This window comes from Varanus komodoensis, unplaced genomic scaffold, assembly GCF_004798865.1.
Source record: "Varanus komodoensis strain SLA01 unplaced genomic scaffold, ASM479886v1 scaffold4, whole genome shotgun sequence".
NCBI classification, from domain to species: domain Eukaryota; kingdom Metazoa; phylum Chordata; class Lepidosauria; order Squamata; family Varanidae; genus Varanus; species Varanus komodoensis.
This window is the reverse complement of record NW_025335941.1, coordinates 36,270,441-36,293,436: the sequence shown is the minus strand read 5'-3', so window position 1 is coordinate 36,293,436 and position 22,996 is coordinate 36,270,441. Positions and strand designations below refer to the sequence as shown.

General features: G+C 38.6%; 2 protein-coding genes across 10 annotated transcripts in view; one reads left to right on the top strand and one right to left on the bottom strand.

Moving 5' to 3' along the window:
• Positions 1-22,996, bottom strand: part of CMSS1 (cms1 ribosomal small subunit homolog) — a 279,428-nt gene that overhangs the window by 149,123 nt on the left and 107,309 nt on the right. The gene's annotated exons all lie outside the window — the stretch shown is intronic.
• FILIP1L (filamin A interacting protein 1 like) overlaps positions 1-22,996 on the top strand; it is a 199,117-nt gene that overhangs the window by 121,309 nt on the left and 54,812 nt on the right. For all 3 annotated transcript variants that reach the window (XM_044442721.1, XM_044442723.1, XM_044442722.1), the window contains 3 exons: positions 3,947-4,211; positions 11,231-11,404; positions 17,673-17,851. In XM_044442721.1, the coding sequence (XP_044298656.1) occupies positions 3,957-4,211; positions 11,231-11,404; positions 17,673-17,851 (608 nt within the window). In that variant the 5' untranslated portion in view covers positions 3,947-3,956. The remainder of the gene's footprint in view (positions 1-3,946; positions 4,212-11,230; positions 11,405-17,672; positions 17,852-22,996) is intronic.

Here is a 22,996-nt window from a genome sequence, read left to right as displayed (position 1 = left end):
TAAGGTTCTAAAGAATCAATTATTTGCTTCATAGAAGCACTAGTTTTTCTTACCACTTTACACCCTCTGCTAAACCAAAACAGGCCACAGTACCAGCTGCCTGATGCATTAGTCATCCAACTCCAGTATAATATAAAACATCCCTTCAGAGAAGTTACAACATGTCCACCACAGCTTTCATTAATGTCCTCAAAATATTAATGAAATGCAAAGACAAAGGCAATGCAATAGTAGGAATCACAAAATCCCAGAAAGAATCTTGATACAATGCTGTTCTTTATTATCTCTACTCGCAATTAATGCTGATGCCTGTGAACTGAACACATCTATTACATACAAATACTAGCCACATATGAAATCATTCTTTCAAATAAACCCCTTTATATAGCTGTAATCATAGCCACCCATGAAATCATGGTAAAGTTTTATCATAAAAAGTCCACTGTCCATTCTAAGGAAAATTCCTGACATTTATCCAGCAAGCTTCTCTCAAAAACCCAGACATTCTTTTTTCGGATACATTAAAAGTGGGACCTAAAACAAAATATTGCTGTTGGGACAGCTGCTGCTGAATGTCACAACACTGAACCAGTGACATAAACTTCTAGGGTGTTCCATCACCTTTCCCTACCCTACAAACAGCATTAGGTGGCTATTGAGCATGCTCAGTCTGCTCAGGCCACACTGAGGTGTCTGGGACTAGCTTTTACCACTTTTTATTTTTCTACTAAAGAATTTTCATACTGTTGTTCAGCTAAATGGCCTATCAGATCCCTTCCAGCCCTGTCTCTACTTCTGCAAACCCTGGAGTTCCTCTAAGCAGGCTGTTACCTTCCACTTTTTCCTGATAGCTTCATTTTTGCTACAATCTTCTTTGCTCAGTGATCTCCTGTGATCAGTTTTAGAGGGAACATTTAAAATTAATATAGCTCATCATTTGTATGCATCAACTTATACTTTTCTAAATTTTAAGGGACATTGTGGCAAGTTGGCCATATAAGGAAAAGGTATATTTCTTGTATTTTCCACTAGAGCTTTCCCAGCCTTCTATATGTTTTAGATTTTTAGCCCCACCTATCAGGATGAATGGTTAGGAATGCAAGGAGCTGGAGGACACCAGGTTAGAGAAGATGGCTGTCTAGCAACATTGGTGCTGTCAAAGTTTTGTTGTCTGTCAACTATGTTCTGAAGATCAAGCAAGCACAGAAATTTCAAAGGGAAGATCAAAAGCTTTTCTGCAGGACCCACTTGTGTTTGTGTAGGAAAAAGTCAAATTTGCTATGAAATGTTTAGTAGGCAGTTCACTGACTTATGGTAAAGATGTTCTTGTTTCTTCAACAAAAATCAACTAACACCACAGACAGCAACCTTTTAAAAACACAAAATTTCCTCTTCCTGTGCAATACAGGATCTTATGACTTTTAACTATTCAGCCAGCATGTTAGACAATTATATTAACTACTCCTGTATTAAAACCACCTACCAGTAATGGAATAACAAAGTAGCACCACATTTAATTCAGGATACATCCTAACTACTTGATCCAGATGTTTAAAAATTTATATATACAGAGGAAAAATGTTTCCAAATCTACATTCTATGAATGTTTCATAGTATCAGAAATTGCAGAAATGTCTGTATCCTAGCCTCCTAAAAACTTCCATAAGGGTAAAATGCTGGTAATATTCTTGATAAATTCAGGATAATGCATGTCCCCAGTGTGAAAATAGTCATAATTATTTATCTTCATTCTGTAAGTAGGGTCAAATAATCAGGAACTCATAGAGGAAATGCAATGCTTTTCAAAGTTTACAATCCTGTTCATTTGTATTTTACACTGGCATTCACCATCATCAAGGGTCAATTAATTTGTAATGGCCAAGTCATAGAAGTTCTAAATATATTTTTAAACACGTATTACAATTGCAAGTAAGTATGCTACTCCTGTTCTGCAGCAATTTTATTATCTCAAATGCTGGTTATCACCTGTAAACCCTAAAAGACATGAGGCCAAGATTTTTAAATCACTGTCTCCTCCTACATGATCCTGCCTGACCACTGGGTTAAGCACCTCACCCTGGTGGTTGCTGGATATAGAATAAACAGCTCTCGTAGTGAAAGGTCCCAGAGCATGGTACATCTTACCCTAGAGAGCTGCTAGAGGTGGCCTATTTCAGACCGCAGGTCGTCAAGAATGCTAGGAGGGAGAACCTCTCTCGATACTTGAGGGAACAGACTTACCTGATAGAATATTTTCACGACAGGAGGGTTCCGTTCCGGCTGTGGGACATCAGGTGGAGGTTGTATCATCAGGTGTATGACCTGCAAGGGACCAGACCCTGGCTTCCCGAGTGGGCGCATGCCTGCCCCAGACTGCAGTGTAAGAGCGGGGCTGTCGCGAGCGGAACGGCGCAAAAGGAGACGGTGAGGCACTTTGTCAGCGATTGCCCCGCGGCACGTGGAAGGTGGTGTCTGAAGCGCTGGACTGGCTGGACCTGGGCTCCCGGACTGGGAATCGCTCATGTCTGGCACAGAACCCACTCCTCCATTGAAGGGACCCAGGAGGAGGGTGCCCAGGAAGCGGCGGTGCAGAGAGACCATAGCTCCCAAGACGTACTGGACTGTACCGTGGTCCACAATTAGGCTGATTAATCTGTACGTTCTGTTGGCGCTGTTGCTCCAACGCCACAGAGAGATAAAGACGCAAAAGGTGGCTGACGTGGCTGGCTCGGTCAAATTTGTCCAAGAGAAGATTTTTTGGTTGAGCCGCGAGGAAAAAGGGGGGATGCCGCCCAGTCGGTGGAGGAAATTGTGGCCGCGGTTGAGTGGGGCTCATGCCCCGATCACGTAATGTACGTATACCGCTCATACATGGAAAATGTTGCTGAGACGCATGGCATGAACCTATCAAGGAGAAGTCTGTAGAACGTTCTTTTTGTACATTTGATTTGTAAAGCTTGGGAATCCTGTAAATGTGTGTACATTTGGCATTTTGATATCTTGTAAATATTGGATGGTGTACTTTTCTATTTTTGTAACGTTGCACTTTTGTACCTTTTATAACTTTTGTAGTATGTTTTTATTTAAATAAAAAAATTTCAACCTAAAAATTTCAACCTAGAGAATTGCTTAGCCCTCAATTTGTTGGTGAACCACTGGAGACTGCAGTGTTTTTTGTTTTAACTAGCCTTTAGTCTCACTTGGTGTGACTTTTTCAATCTGCTCCCACTGAAGTTTAACTTAAACTAAGTAATTCAGTATTTGTGACATAGAATGATCAGTAGAAAAGAGAGCATGGACAACTGCTGCCAGCCAGCATAGACAACACTGAGATAGCTGAAACAATGCTCTGAGTTGTTGTTAGGAAACTTCCTGAATTCCAAAAATTTAACACCAGTATTGCAGACAGGTTCTTTCATGCACCCTGAGAATATTTAATTATGCAGAGCATCATGATCTGACAAGGAATTGTGATTGCAGTGGACAGTTTCATGTTCCAAATGTATTGGATATAAAATTCTCTAAGCTTCAACTATCTGCATATAAATAGATGGCACGTTAGCTACTGTAGCAAGGAGGGTGTCTTTAATGATTAGAAAATAAAAAACTTGTAGGGGGGAAACTACGTAAAGGTACAAGAAATTGCTAGAAATGTTGATAAAATTCATCAAATTAAATCTCTTCTCTCAACACTTTAATGTGGATTCATTTAGCAGCCATAGGAAAACTCTAACCCACCATTTCCTCCTTTTGCAAGCAGCACTAGGCACAACTCATGGCTTGCATAGCGCCTGGATTAAAATGAATTTTGGGCTAGCTCTGGCTCCTGATGAAGCTAAGAAACCATAAAATAATATGCTAGATCTAAGGCAAATTCTGCTAGGCAACAATCCTAGGATTTTATACATCTTGGTTTTACAACTAATGTTTGATTCTCTTTCTCTAGGTATTTGGAAATGCCTTCCAAAAATAGCACCAGAGAAAACTTTTCCAAATCACAACACTGTCAACCAAATGACCACTATATGGAAGATCCAGGGAAAGTAAAACTGAAAAGGACACAATCAGAAAAATGCCATGCACCAGAAGCAGATACCATCTTAAGAACTCCTGAATTAGACAAGAAACACAGAAATTATTCCAAAAAGGGTGAAGACCTTTCCCGGGATGATCTATTATTTCTGCTGAGTGTACTTGAGGGTGAATTACAGGCCAGTACATTTCTAGTTTCAATCTAAGTAGAGTTTTAAAATGTTGTGTTCTGCACCTAACCATAAAAATAATAGTGTGTATGTGACTAAAAAGTATGACAGTCAGTCACTGTGGAATAGTAGCGGAACATGTGATACTTTGCATATTTTCTCAGAATTAAGTATTGCTGAGTTTAATGTGAATTATTCCAAAATAAATGGCATAGTCTAAAAGTTGCTGTTCCAATTCAAACTTCTGCCATGGACTCAAAGGGTAAGTTAACACTTCACACTAAGCCACCCTAAAGATAACTCACTGTGGGTTGGTTGTTCAATTGATAATCCATGTTCTCCCAGACAAATAATTGGGCACAATGCAGCTTGCCATGGGTTGCTTTCCCCTCATTACTCTTGTGCACTCTGAGCACATATCCCAGGTGCTTTTGTGGCAGAAAACCTTATTTTCTTGTTCTCTGTGTCAGCTCCCTTCGTGCAATTTATCTGCTGGAGTTGTTGGTTCGTGAGAAAAACTGTCCCTGCTTTCCCATCAGAATGCCAAATGCATTCTGGCATCCCATCAGAATGCCAAATGCAGAATCCTTATTAGCATAATAACATTGGCAAACTTTTTGAAAAAATATTTTAAATGAGTGAGAAGCACAAAGTGGCCTGTCTACTAATTGACACACCATACCAATGGTAAGCTCTTGTCAATATATTGGTCAATTTCATCCTGCGCTATGGTACCCTGATAGCAAATAAAAAAAAAACTAGTTCACATACTACCAAAGTAATTATATTCACTTTCTGCATCCACCAGCTGCATTCAGCTCTAGCCCCTTCATGCTTGCAGCTTCCCTCCACTAGTCTCCATTGTTAGCTGCTAGAGCAGTGGTGGAGAATGGCAAAAATATGCAAATTCCTTATGCAGAAGAACAGAGGGGGAAATTGTGTAATTTCTCAGCAATGGACATTTATTTCAGTTATTTATCTATGTTAATGTTTATATACTGCTCCACTCCAATAGGTTGTGGTGGTTTACAAGAAATTTAAAACCAACAGTGAGTAATATTGACTAAGACAGCATATTAAATAAAACTGACATGAGAATTAATCTGGGAAGGCCTGTCAGAAGAGATGATTTTTAACTCTCGCTTAAAGGTGAGAAAATTTGGGAAATTAGATTCATCTGTTCCAGCAGACCATTGCACAGCTCAGGGATAGACATGATATGGACAGAGAACAAACCATTCTTCACTGAATGTATCACCATATCACAGAAGCAAAGATGCTCTCTATAAAGTGTTTTGTTGGAGAAGAACCTTAATTTCCACATTGGTACTCTAGTCATCATCCTTCCTGCTTCATACATCGGGGCAGGACAGAGAGGATGCTCAGGAGCAAATGTGTCTAAGGCCCTAATCAACTCCCAATTACATTTCATGACTAGGGACATGACAGGATCACGGGCAGAACTGGCCAAAGAACCCCCCTTGGGCTGAATGGAAACCTATTCGATCCATAAGTTTTTCATGTGAGACAATGGATTTCTTCTTTTTAAAGGTTGCAAATAGGCTCAGGAAACTCTCTGGCGTCTTTTCTTCTCAGTTTTTAGGAGCAGATAGCAGAACAAGGGATGTGGGAGGTTGGTGGTGACACTAGTGAGATTGCAGGAAGCAGCATACATTTTCATCATCTAAGTGGCCTTCCTTCATGGCACCTTCATGGGTGTCAAATTGTTCATGGAAAAACCAAAAATAAAAATGATCTTGACAAGCTGCTCTTAAACATCTCAGTGTGGCTTAATGTATCATGCAAATGTGATCCTGAGGTAGCCTATGGTATGGATATATGGAAACAGGAACAACAGGAACAAAGATTGCCTTTGTTTAATATGATGATTGCCAGTAGGCTGAGTTGGGTTCTTTTTCATAGATTTCCACCTCAGTTGAAAATGACGAAGTATATGTTTAAAGTTACCAAAGGTATAAAGTGAAGAAATTTCTGTAATCAGCAACATGTTCCAAAGCTCCCATACCACTGAATGTTCTCACCAAAAATTAAAACTGAATCCATCTGTTCACAGCCATTCCAACAATAGTTTGATTATAGTTCATATGTATTAGGTAAAGACTTGTAGGAGTAATATACCGCCTACTAAGTACTTTGCACTGAGCTTCCTTTATATTACTGATGATGGGGATAAAGATGGAAAATAGATCCAAATACATGCATCATCTTCCAAAGCCTCACCTAAAGTCACTCTCAAATCCATGTGTTGTCATCCAAAAATGGCATTAGGCTTGTGTTAAAAATAGGCAATATACCTAAAGTAAACACAGTTTGTATAAAGGATTCAAAAGAAGTGAGTGAGTGTTTGCCTGCCAGCCTGATGCAAGCTTGGGTATTTGCAGGTAACTGATAAAAAGGCAACACAACTGGGTTCCTTCCCCCTGCATGATATATACATAGGAGAAAGTTCCCCTAGATTTGGTAAATCAAACAAGCCATAAATTTTGCAAGCATCAATACACAAAAGCCTTGGGGATTGTTGTGTGCTGTACAATTCTGAATGAAGCAGCACTGACATTGGTGGAGACAGATCAGGAGCCAATTTTCCAGCAGCATTCCTAAGTAAGTACAGTGTTTCTAATCACTGGGTTGCAAAAGATGCCCTTAGCTGTGTCACGGTGACAGGTCCATATTAAAACATCTAGAAGGCAGTTACTCACTGCCTGTTGTATTTACTCCATGCATTCACTGGTGCTCTGAGAAGGAATTCAGCCACCCTACAAGTTATCTGAATTGGATGGCCATTTAATTCCATATTCATTAATGCAAGTCCTCCTCTTGTCTGGTATCTACTAAAAGTTACTTGTTTCAAGCATGGCTTCTGTCCTGATCAGATAAATCTGACAACAAATTGTTCCATTTGATCAGGATGAGATCAAATTACTTGGAATAAAAAGAGGAGTCTAGGCAAGATATATATCCTAACCTGGGTGTTTGGCTAACCAAAACTTTTCCTCTTTGTTCCACTTTTGAATGTGTGAATGTGTATGCAAGAGCTGATCATTCAGTGTGTGTGAGGAAAAAATGTAAACCCCCAAATGTCTTCAAAATTTAGTATCCTAAACAAAGGGGAATGTTCTTTCCAGGTTGGATTATGTAACTGCAGACAGACTGAACAATTGATATATTTCTGTAGAAGTCTGATTAAAATATTTAAAATGATGAAAGCAGATGGATGAAGGAAAGCACCTTATACCAAGCTGGACCACTGATTCATCTAGCTCACTATCTATAGTGACTGAAAGTGGCTCTCCAGGGTTTCCAACAGAAGTGCTCCCCAGTTTTACCTGGAAACGTTGAAAATTGAAGCTGGAGGCTTCTGTATGTTAATTATATGCTCTACCATTGTGTTCCACAACTGATCTATGACTCCTCTGACTTATGATTTTTCAGTCAGTATTGAAAAATGTAATGATAAGCTAGAGATAACTTGAAAACTAACTGATAACTTGTACTTAGTTCACAATAAAACTAAAAAAAGGACCAGATGTTAACATCACAAGTATTTGACCTGAAGAATTTGAGGGGAAAATCAATTCATGTGATTCAGGACACAATTTCAACTAAACATACTGGTAATAATTTAAAAATGCAGTTTCTTAGGATTGCCTGATGGAAGCCACTTTAAAGAGACTGCTTATTCTGTAGCATCTAAGCCATGACACCTGAAATCTAACATCCTTAATTATTTTTGAATCGTGGTCACATGTATGGCATATGCATAGCATAAGTAATCACAAACATACTTGGGTCACCCTGCCAACTTTGAGGCCAATTAATCTTGTTTTAAAGAGCTGCCATTATTGCATGCTCTTGGAATGCATGCTATGGAAGGTCATATCCTCTGCACCGAGTATCTCATTGGCTTCAGTGCATAAACACATATATGGAACAATAATAGCAGACAACTTCTGACTTAACTTAAAGCAAAGGATGACTTTGTATCCTTGCTCCTAAGCTTCACAAGAGGGTTGATCGACTTTTTTTTTAAACTTGTCAATACCTTTGAAGTTGTTTTTCCTTACAAAATATGTTCTATTAGAAACATAGCTTGTACAAACAACTGTTATATTATCTATTGCTCCCCTTCCCCACAAAAAATGCATCAAGAAATATGAGGGAGTATGTAAAGAAGTCAAGGCTGCTATTCATCAGCCTATTTAACTACAGCCTGGTTGTATAATCATATGTCCATAAAGACTACCACCATTTAGCAGATGCAGGGGAAAACTGGAACCAAGAGCAGTTAGTTCTCTACTGCTACAAGGGATTGCCTCTTTAGCACTGGGACCACCTGTGGGAAAACCACTGGGCAAAGAAAACCTATGGGGCATCTTATTTTTAGTGAATGCTTTTTTAGGGCCTAAGGAACTCTCTGCCACTATATATCAAAGTTCCTGAAGTTTCCCTCTTCACTGCCATTAATTCTCTTATAATACTTGAGTACTTTCCAGTAGTTTGGTATATGAGGCTTACACATGAGATGGGCACCAGTAATAGACTCAAGAAGAGCTATTATTATGTACAGAAGGGAATAATATTTCCTTCTGAATTTTCATATGAATACTTGCAGACACTTCAGAGAGGCACAAGGTGGAAATGGGGAAAGTGGCAGGAGCTCAAAGTAAAAGAGGGAAGTTGATGAGAAGTAACCAACCGATGGTCTAAATAATTTTGTTGCCTGTTGTTGCTAGTCGCAAAGTCATGTCCGACCCATTGAGACCCCATGGACAACATTCATCCAGGCCTTCCAGTCCTCCACCATCCCCCAGAGTCCACTCAAGCTCACACCAACTGCTTCAGTGACTCCATCTAGCCACCTCATTCTCTGCTGTCCCCTTCTTTTGCCATCTGTTGTTCCCAGCATTAGGGTCTTCTCCAGGGAGTCCTTCCTTCTCATTTGGTGGCCAAAGTATTTGAGTTTCATCTTCAGTATCTGGCCTTCTAAAGAGCAGTCAGGGTTGATCTCCTCTAGGACTGACCAGTTTGATTGCCTTGCAGTCCAAGGGACTCACAGGAGTCTTCTCCAGCACCACAATTCAAAGGCCTCAATTCTTCAGTGCTCAGCCTTCCTTATAGTCCAACTTTCACAGCCATATATTGCAACTGGGAAAACCATAGCCTTGACTATACGCACTTTTGTTGGCAGGGTGATGTCTCTGCTTTTTAGTATGCTGTCTAGATTTGCCATAGCTTTCCTCCCCAGGAGCAAGCGTCTTTTAATTTCTTGGCTGCAGTCTCCGTCTGCAGTGATCTTGGACCCCAGGAAAATAAAATCTGTCATTTTCCATTTCTTCCCCATCTATTTGCCAGGAAGTGATAGGACTGGATGCCATGATCTTAGTTTTTGTAATTATTGAGTTTCAAGCCAACTTTTACACTCTCCTCTTTCACCAGCATCAAGAGGCTCTTTAGTTCCTCTTCACTTTCTGCCATTAGAGTGGTATCATCTGCATATCTGAGGCTGTTGATTCCAACTGGTGGTTCATCTAATCCCGCCTTTCTCATGATGTGCTGTGCATATAAGTTACATAAGCAGGGCAACAGTATACAGCCTTGCCGAACTCCTTTCTCAATTTTGAACCAATCAGTGGTTCCATGTCCAGTTCTCACTGTTGCTTCTTGACCCACATATAGGTTTCTCAAGAGACAAATAAGATGGTCTGCTACTCCCATCTCTTTAAGAACTTGTCACAATTTGTTGTGATCCACACAATCAAAGGCTTTAGCATATTCAATGAAGCAGAAATAGATGTTTTTCTGGAACTCCCTAGCATTTTCCATGATCCAGTGTATGTTGGCAATTTGATCTCTAGTTCCTCTCCCTCTTAGAAATCCTGCCTGTACTTCTGGTAGTTCTCGGTCTACATACCGCTGGAGCCTAGCTTGTAGAATTTTAAGCATAACTTTGTTAGCATGTAAAATGAGTGCAATAGTGCAGTAGTTTGTACATTCTTTGGAATTGGATGTAAACTGATCTTTTCCAATCCTGTGGCCACTGTTGAGTTTTCCAAATTTGCTGGCATATTGAGTGTAGCACTTTTACTGCATCATCTTTGAATAGCTCAGCTGGAATACTGTCTCCTCCACTAGCTTTGTTGTTGCGCAGACTTCCTAAGGCCCATTTGACTTCACATCTAAATAATTACTGTTGTTTTATTACAAAGTGTTCCATCCCAAATTACTCATATGCCAGATGAGTTTAAGAAGCACCAACAGCAGTCAAGAGTAAAAACCGCTAGTATAAAGCTGACATGCATAAATGTGAATGTAAAGGTTTCCCCATGACATTAAAGTCACGTCTGATTCTTGCGGGCAGTGCTCATCCCCATTTCCTAGCCGAGGGAGCCAGCGTTTGTCCACAGACAGTTTCCGTGGTCATGTGGCCAGCATAACTAAACATCAAAGTGCATGGAACGCTGTTACTTCGATGAATGCTTGTTCTTCTTCATTTTTCCTATTGTAACCTATGGTTGTGAAAGTTGAACAATGAAAAAGTCAGACAAGAGGAAAACTGACTCATTCGAACTGTGCTGTTGGTGGGGGCTTCTGCGCATTCCATGGACAGTGGGAGTCATGAACAAGCAGGTGCTACAGCATATTAAATCAGATGCGTCCCTGGTTGGCAAGATAACAAAGCTGAAATTCACATATTTTGGCCATGTTATAAAATCAAGCTCATTAGAAAAAAATATGCTTGGAATGCTCTGTGGCAAGAGAAAACCAGGTCGCCAAAGAGCAAGGTAGTTAGACTCTATCAAAGGAGATGCAGGACAGAGCATAGTTCAGCTGAAAGAGGTGGCATGGGATCGGAAAGTGCGGTGAGATTTGGCCCAGAGGATCACTTATAGTTGGGACACAACTAAACAGCTGAACAACAACAATATATGGAATGTATATGAAAGAAGGAATTAAATGCCATTGCTCTACCCAGAAATAACTCAATGGACTAATCTATGTTTTTACAGGCTCAGGATGAAGTCATAGGTGTTTTAAAAGCTGAAAAAATTAACCTGGCTTTACTTGAAGCACAATATGGCTTTGTTACGCCAAAAAAAGTCCTTGAGGCACTTCAGAGAGATGCCATACAAGCCAAAGCTACACTATGGCAGGAAGATATCTATGAAAAACCCATGGGAGAGGTATGTATAATGTATGCTTAAAGAAGGATATATGCATATGGAAATTAATCCTACAACTCAGGGAATTAAAAGGAAACTGTCTCCTTGATTAGACTGGAGAAGGACAAGTGCCAGCAAAGCAAAATAGTTTTGTTGAATAGCTTACACAGAGCTTAAGGATACTGGCTTTTAAATCTCCACTACAGAACTGAGACACGCTTTTGCTTTGAAAATATCCTTTAATTAGAGGGAGAGAGGGAGAGGGAAAGATGGTTGTCAACTGAACTTTGACTTTTAGGGAGAATAGAAATAATTAAATAAATGGTAAAAGTCTAACCAATTCATGAATTCAATATTCCATTAGATATAGCAGGCTAAGAGATCGACCACAAATGATGTCAAACTTCTAAGAACCATGTTAACCCTTTTCTTCATTAGTGTTAACCCCACTTTATACTTCCTCCTGCATCACAACTCTGCAAGTCTTACACCCTCCCTTGATGTCTAACAAACTTTAATAGTTTGCATTTAGTATTTTGTTTGGATTGGATGTTCTTCCAAAGCTTGAGAACTGATAAATTTGGCAAACTGGATCAGCCAGTCATTGCTGCACCACCATCTTCAAATTCTGATTCTGTTTACATAAACCAGTTCTTTTGGGATAGTAACCTTTTGACTCATTGCAAATATTCCTGCCTGCAAATTCCAGGGATGAATTAAAACACTGAAGTAAATTAACAGATCAACAGCTGCTAGCAAAATCAAGGGATATGACTTGTTAGATTACTGGCAACAGAAGCAGTCAAGTAAATGAGAAGGCCTACTATATTTCAAATGTAGTGTGTCCTACCCTCCTAGAGGTGGGGGGATCCAAAAAGTGGGATTCCTTGGCCTCCAGCTTGCATGCTTGCTTACCACTCTTGAGTAAGTTTTTTTGTTTTAAGGTGGAAATATGGGGTCTCACCTAAGCATAATATTGAAGTAACTAAAGCAGAATGTTTAAATACTCTGAGCTGCAACAGCTCTTCCATTTTCAATAGCAGCAGCAGCGAAACCATGATCTTCTAGTTTATTTATTTATTTAAAACATTTTTTTTTAATCCTGTCCTTTGCACAAGCCTCAGGACAGCTTACAAAAGATTAAATAATAAAATAAAATTCTACTTCTGTGTTCAATGAGAACAATGGGAGATGAAAGGGTGACCACTGAACTCAGTCAATCAACTCAGTCAACATTTGTATGAACAATTTAATTAACTTGATTTTGATGCCATTTGATTGAGATTGGGGCATTGGTAAAAACTACAGACAAGTAAAAGATGAACAGTGATACAATCTACATGCATTCTTGAACGCATTGCTCATCATACAAAAACACACGATCCTGGTTCATTACAGCTCAGTACAAAAGATGTCAAATACCGATTTCTTGCACCAGACACTTCCAGGCTTCAGAAAGAAGCATACCCAATGGTAAAACCTCATTTCACACATTCAGACAAATGTCAGGCATGAAAACTAGTTTTACCCTCTAGTTAGGATCTAATCTGGTGGAGCCCAATGACTGAGATTAATGTCTTTTTAGAAAACTGGATATTAGATCATAAGCATCAAGTTCTAAACATGAATGAAAACGATCCAGGCAAAAATTCTGCAAGCCCCCACCTCTTTGCTACCACAAAATTCCAAAACATAATTTGGACTTCTAACTTGCATATATTATACAAATGTTCCTTTCCTAGTGTTATATGGCAACAAGACCATTTCTAACACCACTGGACTTGGCAATATGAAAGACGATGTAAACACTCATTAAAAAGTTAAAATGGTACAGATTCTCCATAATCACTGAAGTTCTGGACCTGAAAAAGGATGATAAACATTGGACATTTCCAAACTCTATTTAAAATTAGGAAAATAAAATGTAGACTAATTTTGCTTATGTTAAATATTTACGAAAAGGGGCAACCAGCACTACAGTTGGAGGACAAAAGAGAGGGAAATTGCTATGTGACCTCTCTACACTATTCTGGAAACATACCTCATGCTTGGTCCCTGGCATCACTGTTATTTATATACTGGTTTCTTAAGAGCATGAGCTAAACTACTGCCAATCATGTGACAGCTTTGCCAGTTAAAATTACTAAAATTATTCTCTATGTATCTTGGTCCCAGTTTTAAGCCAGAGTAAACGATGCATTTCCAGTGTGCTCTGCATTCCCTCTCATTTAATGAAGTATTAAGATAGACAGACAACCCAATTTCGAAATCACTAAGAATGTCAGTAACTCATTCAATGTCAGCTTGGATTATTTCTCTTTGGTAATGAAGATTTAAACAACCATTTCATAAAAACAATTCACTATCTCTAAAACTGGTGGGTAAGCCACTGCAGTCACACAACAGTGCATGCATTGCACATGGTTTCATGCAAAGTGATCCTGAGAAGGCAGAAAACGCACAGACTATGGGAGAATTGAAAGAGGGTTTTTTAAAAAAGAAATTACAAAAGTTTACCAACAGCTACTTGTTTTGCCAGTTCAAGGATTAAGTGGAGCAAACAACTAACATGTTTTAGTTGTTTAAGTGTTCCAATAAATTAGCAGGAGCTTTCATGAATTTCATTAGATGCTACAAATACAAATGGAAGCTTTGGATGGGTTTATACATAAAGCTGATCTACCCGTGAAAATGAGTACACAGTGTAGCTTGTTCACTGAACAACCCACTTTATGTTTCACAGACAATCAGTGTTGATGTGAAGTTGTTCTCCCCTTCCCTACTCTAGCTAGCTTCAGTATTTAACCCAGGGGAATTTGTGAAATAATCTGTCTTGTCCTCCACCCTGGCCTTCTCTCCCCACTACAACTGTTATTCCTTTTAATTCCCCAACTTTTTTGAATTATTATTCAGGCAACGTAGAAGAAATCTGCACACAGTTGAGCATTATCAGCTAAACTGCAAATAGCTGTGGAGGACCAGGCTAGTAATATCAGTAAGGGAAAGGGAGAACCCAGTATGTCATAAATGGTGGAGGGAACTAAAGCAGTAAGTTCAACAAAAGGGGGAGGATATCTTCCTCTTGGCAATGTGATCTTCTGGCCTTTAAGTGCTGAACTACTACTTATCCATGTGCTCCACTTCTTCAACACTTCCCCAAGTGTACAATTAGTCTAGAAAAGAGAGGTATTAACTACCTGTCCCTTTTCAGAGCACTTATTGATGTGGCTACTGCAGTTCCTTGATAATACTTAACTAAGCCCTAAAAAGGCGACTACATGGGATGGAGTGAATGGGACCTCATGAGGGGGAGGTGTTGTAAGTACTGCTGGTGAGCCATTTGTTCCATTCTGTTTGGTCATTGTGTGTGCAGGGGGAAGGGGAGTTAACCAACAAGAATATTTGCACTTTCCCCCTTTTTTGGACTGGAAAGTAAATGGAAGAGAATTGTATGCTTAGTGGCAAGGAATAAACCAAGGGGAATATTGTACACAGTCAAGAGCTGAAAAAAATGGAGATAACCTCAATTTACTTCTAAGACTTTTCATTTGTGCAAATTTCTCATTCATTTAGTTCCCTGCCATTAAATTTTCCTATCTTTCCTAGTCTTACAAAATATGGAAATATTCCTGACAGTTAAAAACAAAAACAACAATAAACTTAGATACTGACAGAATGGAATGAAGCAAACTGGCTGTCACCATCAGCTGAACTTACACCTCCCTAAGTGCTTACATTATTTGCTTGGCCTCATTCAGGCTCTCCTTTGAGGATATCATCATCATCATCATTGTCATCATCATCATAGAAGCATAGAATAGTAGATTTGAAAGGGGTCAAGAAAGCCATTGTGCCAACCATGTTGTGGTGTTGGTGGTACTTGCTGTGGAACTTAAGTAAGCTGTCATGAAGAAAACAGATGCTTTAAAAACAAAGAGCTGAAGGAGAGCTTTGAGAAAATTATGCACACGCCCCCTCCCAAGGCAAACAAGTGGATCCTAGATCAATTTCAATTCTGTTGTAAAATCAAGAATATACTCATTACTAATGTTTGTAGCACTAATGGCAAGCATTACTTCCTAAGACATTATTTCTGAACAAACAGGAAAGTTTTTCCTCCTTTTCTGATCACTCTTCTACTATTTATGAATATGATTTCATTGCTCAGTTTGTACTACCATCATATACGCAAGCCTTCTGCCAATGAAATTATGATTAGAAAGAACAACCTAGGAACAACCCAGGATCTTAAACATTTAAAATTGAAAAACACAAGATTCTCTAAAAATCTATTTTTTTTAGTGTGGTTGGGATTTCGGTATTGCACAATTTTTTAAAAAAGTTCTCATCATTTGCTTAATCAAATTAGATAACTTAAAATGGAATATATGAGAAAACGGTAATGCCTGCTTCACAAAATATTCCTAATGAAATCTGGTCAGCTACTTGAAATAGCCAACCAATGTTAATTTAAAAGATAATTATTTCAAAATTATGAGTGTTGATAATTAAAGTCTAAATGAAGTCAATGCCAGGCTGGTACTCTGTTGACATCCTTGTTGGTTTGTGGAATTCAGAATTTACTTTTGCTTGAAGCATTCATTCCCAAATGTCCTCTCATGCTCAACAAAGTCTAACCAGTCATGTTTGTTACCAAAACGGGAACCTATCTTATTCAATCTGGGATTTAGATCCACCACTATACCATTGACAGTCATCTAATTCCAAAGCAGTAGGTTATAGCAGATGATACCATAGCATGTTCACACTGCCTAAGTAACAGGTCTTTTAAGTGCATGGTCCTTAACCGCTGTAATTTCCCAGACATTTGGAGCTGAAGTGGCACACAGAACCCTTAGCAAACAAATGTTTTTGTTTACTGACTATCTTTAAAGCTCTGGCACTGAACTGTGCATGGCAACTTTAAAATCTTACTGTGAATGTGCTGTAGTCCCAAGCAACCATACAAGAGCACGAATTACATGTATCACTGAAAATTTAAACAATTTCCAGCACAAGCCTTTTTATAATCCTTTTTTAATGAATTAACTCTGTTATCTCTAATTTATGGTTGAGTCCAAACAAATTTGTCTGAAGGTTGATTTATACATGGAAAAATTAAGTTGCAGATCACAAAATACAGTTCAGCTGAGACAGACTTGACAAAATCATAAAGTTAAGATAAACTTGGTCAAAAGACTTGCAACTCCATCAAAGCAGTAACAAATGAGGGAAATATGTTCATTGTTGTATTTCCCTTCATTATGCCTTTAAAGCCTGTCCACAGAAAGCATTTTTTTTTTGTTCCCATGATCATAGTAGTTTGAGTGCTTTACACAATGTCATCATCCTCCAGTGCTTCTCCCATGTTTTGCAACTGGGGAAGGGGGTGCAGTGTAATAAAAAAAAGTATGACTTTAAATTGTGGCATGAAATCCTCATGTTTTTGCACAGTTCTACTGCACTGCAGCACCATATAGTAGTTGTGTAATTGGACATATACAGAGGCAGAAGAATAAAAAACCCAGGAGGAAAGCATGTGTAAAGGAGATTAACATAAACCCCCAAAGAATTTGAAGGCAGAAGCCTCAATAAAATGATGGGTTAAAAGCCTCACGTAGAAAAGTCCCATTCTGCTCATCAGTAACATCTAAAAGTTTGTTGCTGCAGCATCTTACTGTTTAAGATGGAGAACAGTATATCAATAGCCCTGCAAAACACAGGCATTACACTGGTATTGTGGGCACTGTATTTGAGGCAAATGTGTTCAATAAATATCAGGATCAGTTTATTTGTTTAAAATTTTTGAAAGAAATTAGAACACCAGATGGCAATAATCAACTAAGGCAATTAGAGCTGGAACTCTGATTACTGTTTTGGCCACCTTCTATTTAATGGAAATACTGCTTTGTGTCAAGGTGGTTATTTCTGCAGGCAGAATCTTTATTTAGAGAAGTCTAAATCTGCTAACAGTAAATTAAGTATTCCATAATTGTTTAAGAGTCAGTTGCCAAACAAAGTATAGGTAACAGTGCAACAAATATTAAAGTTCATTTAAAATTTCTCATTGCTGAAGTAGCAAAATGAAGTGGTAATTATCCAAGAAGTATTTGAAATAAATAAGAATTAGATAAAAAGTAATATATTCCTAAATTTAGTCTGTACTAGTAATTTTTCTTTATTTTCTGTACCTGACACACCATTACCTACTCAAAATGAATATAAGTTCTTAAAAACTACAGAAATGAAGAAAATAACATTAGTGAGAGAATCTTGTTACTTTTTTTAGCTTGACAAAGTGATTGAAAAGCATAAAGAAACGCACAGGCGCATGCTGGAGCAACTCTTAATGGTAGAAAAATCTCACAGGCAAACCCTATATGACCTAGAGGATGAGAAGAGGAAGCATGCAGAGTATATGCAGAAAAGTGATGAATTTACTAATCTATTGGAACAGGAACAACAACGGTAAGGTAGCTCTAAAACTACAAACTACCCTTAAAAATTTACAAAGTACTAGAATTTTATTTTTTCCATTTTCAACTTTAGATTTATATCCAGTATTTGAACACATCAGAAATGTAATTGCAGAGGGAGGGGGGTATTTAGTTGAGGTATAGAAAATAGACTTTGTGGCACATTATAGAGAATATCATAGAATCCTATGAGAATGTTAGTGTGTTCATTCATCTTATTTTCTCTGATATTATACTCTTTTCTTATACTTCCGGTCTCCCACTTGTTTTACACTCCCCGACTTGTTGTACACTCTCTCATTTTGTATAGATGTCTTACACTTCAGAATACATCCTTCTGCATTTTCTTAAGAATTAGTAACTTTAGTAACTGTGTTACGGAAAAGGATGAAATGGGTCTGTTGTGGCAATGTTAATTTGAGCAGAATCTTCAGGGACAGAGTATGAACTCTTTTTTAAATATTCCTACCCTCTCTCTCTCTCTTTTGCAACAATTCCATTTTCATGTTTTAAAAATAATAATTTCAAGTTCAATTACTCAGATGATGTAGTAGTTGCTGGATGCTCTACTTTTCCAGTTACATGACAGCATAGGGGTAAGGTGCATGGTATGATTTTTTCATTTAGGCCGACTGATGCTGGTATGGGAAGAAAATAAATAATTCATTCCATCTATGTGGTTACTTTCCTGCAAGTATTATTAGAGTGGCAGGATATGAACCACATAGAAATACTCCCCACCTCTGAATCTTAAATCCAGTAATGTTTTAATTATTGCTTACTGCAAACTGTTTCAAGGATTTGTTAAGTTCTACTGACTATGAAATCAATCTTACTGACTTTAGAAGGTCAGGTAATAAAACTGAAGCTCAAATACTTTGGCCACCTAATGAGAAGGAAGGACTCATTGGAAAAGACCCTGATGCTGGGAACAATTGAAGGCAAAAGGAGAAGGGGACAGCAGAGGTTGAGGTGGCTGGATGGGGTCACTGGAGAGGTGGGTGTGGGCTTGGGTGTATTCCAGGGGGTGGTGGAGGACAGGAGAACCTGGAGGAATGTTGCAACTGAACAACAACAACAACTGACTATGCACTTGGCCTAAGTGTGTCAGGTGGCTAATGTGGGTAAATCATACTGCTACATCAATATACAATATAATCCCCAAATAGCAAAGTTAAAACACATTAGAAATCACAACACACATGGAAACAGTGCACCTTTGCTATACTTACACAGAAAGTTTCACCCTACTTTTGAAGCCAAACAAAGTAACCAGGGTCAAAACCATACTTACAATATTACATGCATTACAAAGATACCATTAATTTTAAGGGCAGTTTCCTCTACTACTCCTTTATGAATCCAGACCATTCTGCACTATTTTCATTTCTTTTGACTTATCTTGAAACAGTACTGCTGTAGATGAGCGACACAGGTTTAGCTCTCAACTATCAAGCTGAACTTCTTGTTTTACAGCAGTAGAATAAAATAATAGTTGGTTACACACACACACACACACACACACACACACACACACAAACACAGGGAGTCTCCAAGTTAAGATCACCCAAGTTACAAACAACCTGCACTTACAAAAGAACTGCCATAAAGCCTATTAATGTTTTAAAAAATCACTGCAGAAAATATTCATCACCATAGAGAGAGAGGAATTTAAAGGGGAAAGAGGGAAGCCTCTAAAGCATGTGGGTAGATGGGTGTGTGTTTTCAGTGGGGGAAGGGGTCTAGGGTTCTTGAACAGGTTTTATCTTTTGCTTCACTTGGTATTAGGTACATATGTTGAATTTGGGAGAGTACAAATGTTGGTGGTCATGAAAACCCACACTGAAATTTTATGCTATACATTTTGAGACAGTTTATCTGCTTCTAAATCAATTATAAAATTAATACTGTTAGAATCTAATGAAGGTGCAGTTCTGAAGCAAACAATGGAGTGTGAGTGTATGTAACATCAGCTAGTTCAGTATCATAATAAAAGAACTGTACCTTAACTTATATGAGAGCTTTCTCACTCTGGAAGGCAATTGCTAAGGGATCCTGATGGCGACATCACTTGGCAAATGTTTTGGACGCCATTCAAGACGTGACATCATGCCCCTTTAGGGTTTTCCACATAAAATGTGTACTCCAAAGAAAACACAAAAATCAAGACTTAATCTAAAATCTATTATTGTAATCTCTGAGGTCTCATTAACCACCTCAGTTTTTCCTTTCTAGGCAGATATTAGTAAATATTATAAATAATACTGGTAAACCATTTCCAACTATTTTAAAAGAGAATTTTAGTTAGATGTTTGTCCATTGCTTCTAAAAGCTTGACTATTTGTGATCTGCCTTTACAATCCTGTACTGATTTACTTGAAGATGAGGTGATACATTCCATCCCATTTAATAACATTATTTTTTCACAGTTTATATTTTACAGATCTCTGTTATGTTTTTGTTTAACATTTTTAAATATATAAAGGTAAAGGTTTCCCCATGACATTAAAGTCCAGTCATGTCTGACCCTTGGGGGAGGTGCTCATCCCCGTTTCCTAGCCAAGGGAGCCAGCGTTTGTCTGCAGACAGTTTCCGTGGTCATGTGGCCAGCATGGTACCTTTTTATTTACTTGCATTTGTATGCTTTCGAACTGCAAGGTTGACAGGAGCTGGGACAGAGCCACGAGAGCTCACTCCGTTGTGCAGATTCAAACTGTTGACCTTTTGATATACCAGCCCAGTCGTTTAACCCACTGCTCCAACATTTTTAAATGTGTACACACACATATTTGGAAGAAATAGACTAAAATATCATCTTTAAATTTTGATCAAGAGATTATCATTATGGAAAATGGTGCATATACTGCATACAGCATATTTTATTTTGCCCTTTTACCTCATGGCCATATCCAACTGCATTTATTTGCAGTTATCTATGAATTTGAACATTTTTTCTTCCTGTTACATGACTGAAAAAGTATTTTGGACTTTACTCGCATTAAGTACTTGAGAGTATGGCAGATTTAAAGGAAGAAGGTGCAGCAGGAAGGGTGAATGTTACAAGTGGTGCCAGGATACATGAAGCATGAGGTTATGCAGGCAAAGAGAGGAAGTATTATCTATGCAACATGTGAGGTTAGAATGGGCTTGACATTCTCACACCCAAACATTTCCATCTGGAAGCTTTTCTGAGCAATGGGATACAATGTTCTCATACTATTGAGAATCAAGTGTAGCTGTCTGGGGATTAGGAAATGACTGTAATATTTTCCTGTTACTCTTTTGGAGATTTTTTAAGTTTAATTCCTGTTTTGAAGTGAAAACAAGTCTTTTAAAAATGACATACAACTGCTTTTGTCTCATATTAGGTACTGAGAAGAAGCTGTTCTACCCAAAAAGATAAAGGATTTGTTTACCTTTATCTCCTGTTCCCCTTGGTGTCTTCCACTTCTATTTTCCTTACATTGTCCCATGTTCAGTTGAATTTTGCTGTGATCCCTAAAACTCCATACTTCTGTTCTTAGGATGGAGTACACACAACAACAAAGCAATGCCCATTCAGGCTAGCTGTACAGCATGGGGCTTGGTGAAAAGAATGCTGAGCAGGTCCATTTCACTGCACTGCATGCCGGACTCAGAACTCCATTTTAATATCACAAGTCTGGTATCAGAGAAGTGGCTCATACAGTCATTTCACTATTATAAGTACTACAGTTGTAGAAGGCATTTAGGACAGGTGCCAGCTGTGATGATGATGTTGTTAATTTTATTTCTATACAGCCCAGTAACCAAAGCCCTCTGGGTGGTTTGTAACAATGCATTAAAATACAAACAATAAAAACATCATAAAAATACACTATAAAATTTAAAAGCCAAATTTAAAACTCATTTAAAAATCTACAATAGGTTATAGAAATTCAGTAAGCTGACACAAGTACCAGTATAATATTAAACTAATTAAATGTTCTGTGGTGACAGTCCACTAAAGCGGTATTAAACTTGGTGCCAGGCAGGCCTATTGTTCAGTAATTAGGAGGCTAACATGGAAAAAGACCTTTGTCTTTGTTGCAGTCTGCTGAGCCTCCCTTGGAAGTGGCATTTGGAGTAAGGGCTCAGATGCTGTTTGCATTTTCTGAGTACACCATGGTTGGAAGAGGCATTCTATAAGATATTGTGGTCCCAAGCTGTGTGAGCCTCTATAGGTTAAAATCCAGCACCTTGAATTGTCCTTTGAAGCATACAGACAATCAGTACAAGTGTGTCAAAACAGGAGTTATATATTTAGACTGCCAGGTCCTATAATTTACCATTATTATAAATAGTAAATTTATAATGAAATGCAACACAAATGTACATTAACATCTCCCAGAAACAACATTCTGCTGGACTTCAGCATTGCAACTAGGACCACCTCTGTCAGCTCAGGCAGGGAGCATGTTGAGCAGCAGGGTACACAGCACACCAACAGAATCCCCAATCTGTCCCATTGGCTCAACACCAAATGCAAACAAGCTGGGAGAGAGAGAAAGGGTGGGGAGAGAATTATTACAGACCACAGCAACACTCCTTCTCAGACCCTTGGGTATTTCTTGAGGTCATATCTGGTAGGCAGAGCTGAGATAGGCTAACTCCACAGTGTTCACCTACTTAGATCTCAGTGATGCATGCCTGATCATCTGCCCTACCCATGAATGAGGAAAGTCTTGTTCTGGACTGGTGTGCCATTCAAACACAGCATATGGAGACCCAAGGGCAGGCCACCAGACAACTAGAACATAGAACAGCCATCAACTGACTGGGCTGCATTTCCCTTAACTGGCTAGCTGTCCATCCAATGCCGTATCTAGTAACTAAACTGTGGATTCCTGTAGTTCCACTAAATAAATGTATATAGCAAATGTATACATGACCAGTGGGACTCACAACAAAAAGTTGCAGCACAACTGTATCCCACAACATTTCAGGAGTCTAGGCAGCCATATCACAGTTCAAGGTACTATGAGCTGTAAGAGACTTGGGCAAACTAAGTTGCCCCTCCTTTTTGCCCCCCTCCCCCCCGGTTTTTCATGTTGCTGACATTGAACATTTTGTGGTCCTGCATTAGTCACTCTTACAGGTAGTATATTTCCATGATTAC